This window comes from Trichomonas vaginalis (assembly GCF_026262505.1).
Source record: "Trichomonas vaginalis G3 chromosome Unknown ctg_190, whole genome shotgun sequence".
NCBI classification, from domain to species: Eukaryota; Parabasalia; order Trichomonadida; family Trichomonadidae; genus Trichomonas; species Trichomonas vaginalis.
In genome coordinates this window covers 1-2,209 of record NW_026529277.1, presented here as the reverse complement: position 1 = coordinate 2,209, position 2,209 = coordinate 1, and the positions used below count along the sequence as shown (strand labels likewise).

The 2,209-nt window shown below is 35.0% G+C and overlaps 2 protein-coding genes across 2 annotated transcripts, besides 1 other annotated feature; both read right to left on the bottom strand.

The window, feature by feature from the left end:
- Positions 1–2,209: part of a mobile genetic element that runs on past the window's edge.
- On the bottom strand, positions 274–675 carry TVAGG3_1091720 (uncharacterized protein; the record flags this gene model as incomplete). Its single annotated transcript, XM_053888514.1, has 1 exon — positions 274–675. The coding sequence occupies one exon, from the start codon at positions 673–675 to the stop codon at positions 274–276; it is 402 nt and encodes a 133-aa protein (XP_053744358.1).
- On the bottom strand, positions 1,347–1,616 carry TVAGG3_1091710 (uncharacterized protein; the record flags this gene model as incomplete). The annotated part of the gene is made up of 1 exon (XM_053888513.1): positions 1,347–1,616. The coding sequence occupies one exon, from the start codon at positions 1,614–1,616 to the stop codon at positions 1,347–1,349; it is 270 nt and encodes an 89-aa protein (XP_053744357.1).

The window sequence follows — 2,209 nt, the reverse complement described above, 5'->3', positions numbered from 1 at the left end:
TCAGACATTACCATTAACTGTAGCAATACTTATGCAAACATGGCGTTTCCTTGCTTTAAACATAAAACGTCTCATAACTGACTTCGTTATCTTTCAAGGTTTCTCACGTTATGATATTGAACTCATTTGGAAACAGTCAGGTATAACATTACCTTTTGAAGAAATTTGGGAAGCATATAAGTCTCTCATCTCTCCTCGTTCATACCTTGAGATTCATATCATGACTAATACCATTAAAGTCAAAAATATTCCATGGGAACGACCAACATTGTTTTAAAGTTTAACCTTCAATTGACTGATGGTAAACAAATTCCATGCATCTCTGTCGCCATTTCTGTTAATATTTTTGCTGTCATTCATATCATCCACTTCCCCATCCGTTAGCTTTTGAGGATATGCGTTAGAATAGCTGTTCTTAAATGAAGGCTTTTCACCTTTGAGAGCATAAACTCTATAACTTTCTGCATACTTTATGTTTGAACCTCCTGAGCCATCATTGACATAAATTTTTATAGGCTTCCACCCTTTGTTCATGTTCCTGCTTCTTCCCTTAGCTCTTTTGTTCAGTAGTTCTACATCTTTATACACAGCTCCTGTCTCAGTGAATTCAACAATATTTTCATTCGTTAGCTTTACATTCAAACCCTTGTCGAGTATATTGTTCATTTCATACATATAAAAGGTTTTTATTCTATATGAAATGAGAAGCAAATCCATCTTAGCTGGTGCCGTTAATGTTCCAATTGAACCAACATCAAATGTTGACTCACGAACGACAAACAATATTGTCATAAAGAACTATAGTTCAGAGTGTTTGAAAGAAAAAGAACCAGAACTTAAGTCGGGAGGGCTCAAAGAGCCCATCTTGGCGCATGGCGCCGTGAATTTAAACTCAGCTTCAAACGCTAACGCTACATCAGATGTTAAGTTAGAGTATCCACCACTGGACCAAATTCTTTCAAGAGAAGCCAACGACAACCTTACACAAATGTTCAAACAAATCCTTCAGATAACGTAGACCATTACCTTCTTCAGTTATACCAAACAATTTTACTCAAAGACGATAAGAAGCTTTTGACAAATCTTATAAGTAAGAACCAAATAATTCTAACAAAGGAGGACCTTGAAAATGTTATATCACGAATAACAGGAAAGCAATGTGTCATTGACTATCTCGACCCTGAAATCGAATGCTGTGGTCAAACGCCACCATTCATGAAAATAGGTAACATCCGCATCATTGAAACACCAGGAACTACAGGAGTTGAGTTTAAGTATAAATATTCGAACGAGTATACAAAACTTTCAACAGAATATAAACTTTGTTTGAAATATGTTTTAGTAAATTAAAGCAATTTGTAATATCTATCCAAAACTTCTTCAACAGTATCGAACTCATCTTCATAATGCAAACCTAATCTTATTGACTTGGTGCAGTTTTCACTAACACAATATAGCGCTTTGCGCTCGGCGCCTTTGACGCCTTTTTCTGTTCTCTTGACTGACATAACTAACTCATTTGTTTCATCAAACAGCAACAACCAAAGTTCATGACCTAATACATAACATTCATACTTTATATTTTTAGCTCTGAGTTCTCTTGTAAGCTGTTGCATTTAATATTTTCTAAAAAGTCAACTTCAACAGTCATTCGCACTGGTGCCTTCAGTTCTACAGGCTCTCCTTGAAAGTCAACAAGTCTGAATTGCATGTCTTTCAAATTATGAGGACTAATGCGAACCATTTACCTAAATGAGTTGCTATGACAGGAACGTTTGGAATGAACATTGAATTGACTGCATAACAGAAAGACTTATATTCTACTGAACCTTTACTATTAACTCCTGAAATGCCTGTGACATTAGCTATTTTAGACTCAATGTACAAACAATTACCATAACATACGTATGGAACAGATTTCATCTCAATCGTTTTGTCAACACTTTTCAAAGGAAATGTCATATGGTATGCTCCCAAAGAAGTTGTACTCTATGACTCATTCGTGTTATCTTAAACTCCTTCGCATAACTGAACTTCAAAACTCCTGCAATAAGTTTAACATTCATTAAGTTTTCTTCGTTATCCTTGTTTATTGTAGTATTTATGAGAGCATTTAACACTCCAGCTAATGTTTCCATCTTATATTCTACATTATTGTGAAATCTTATTTCGTGCTTCTTTCCATCTATTTCAAACTCCATGAAATCTG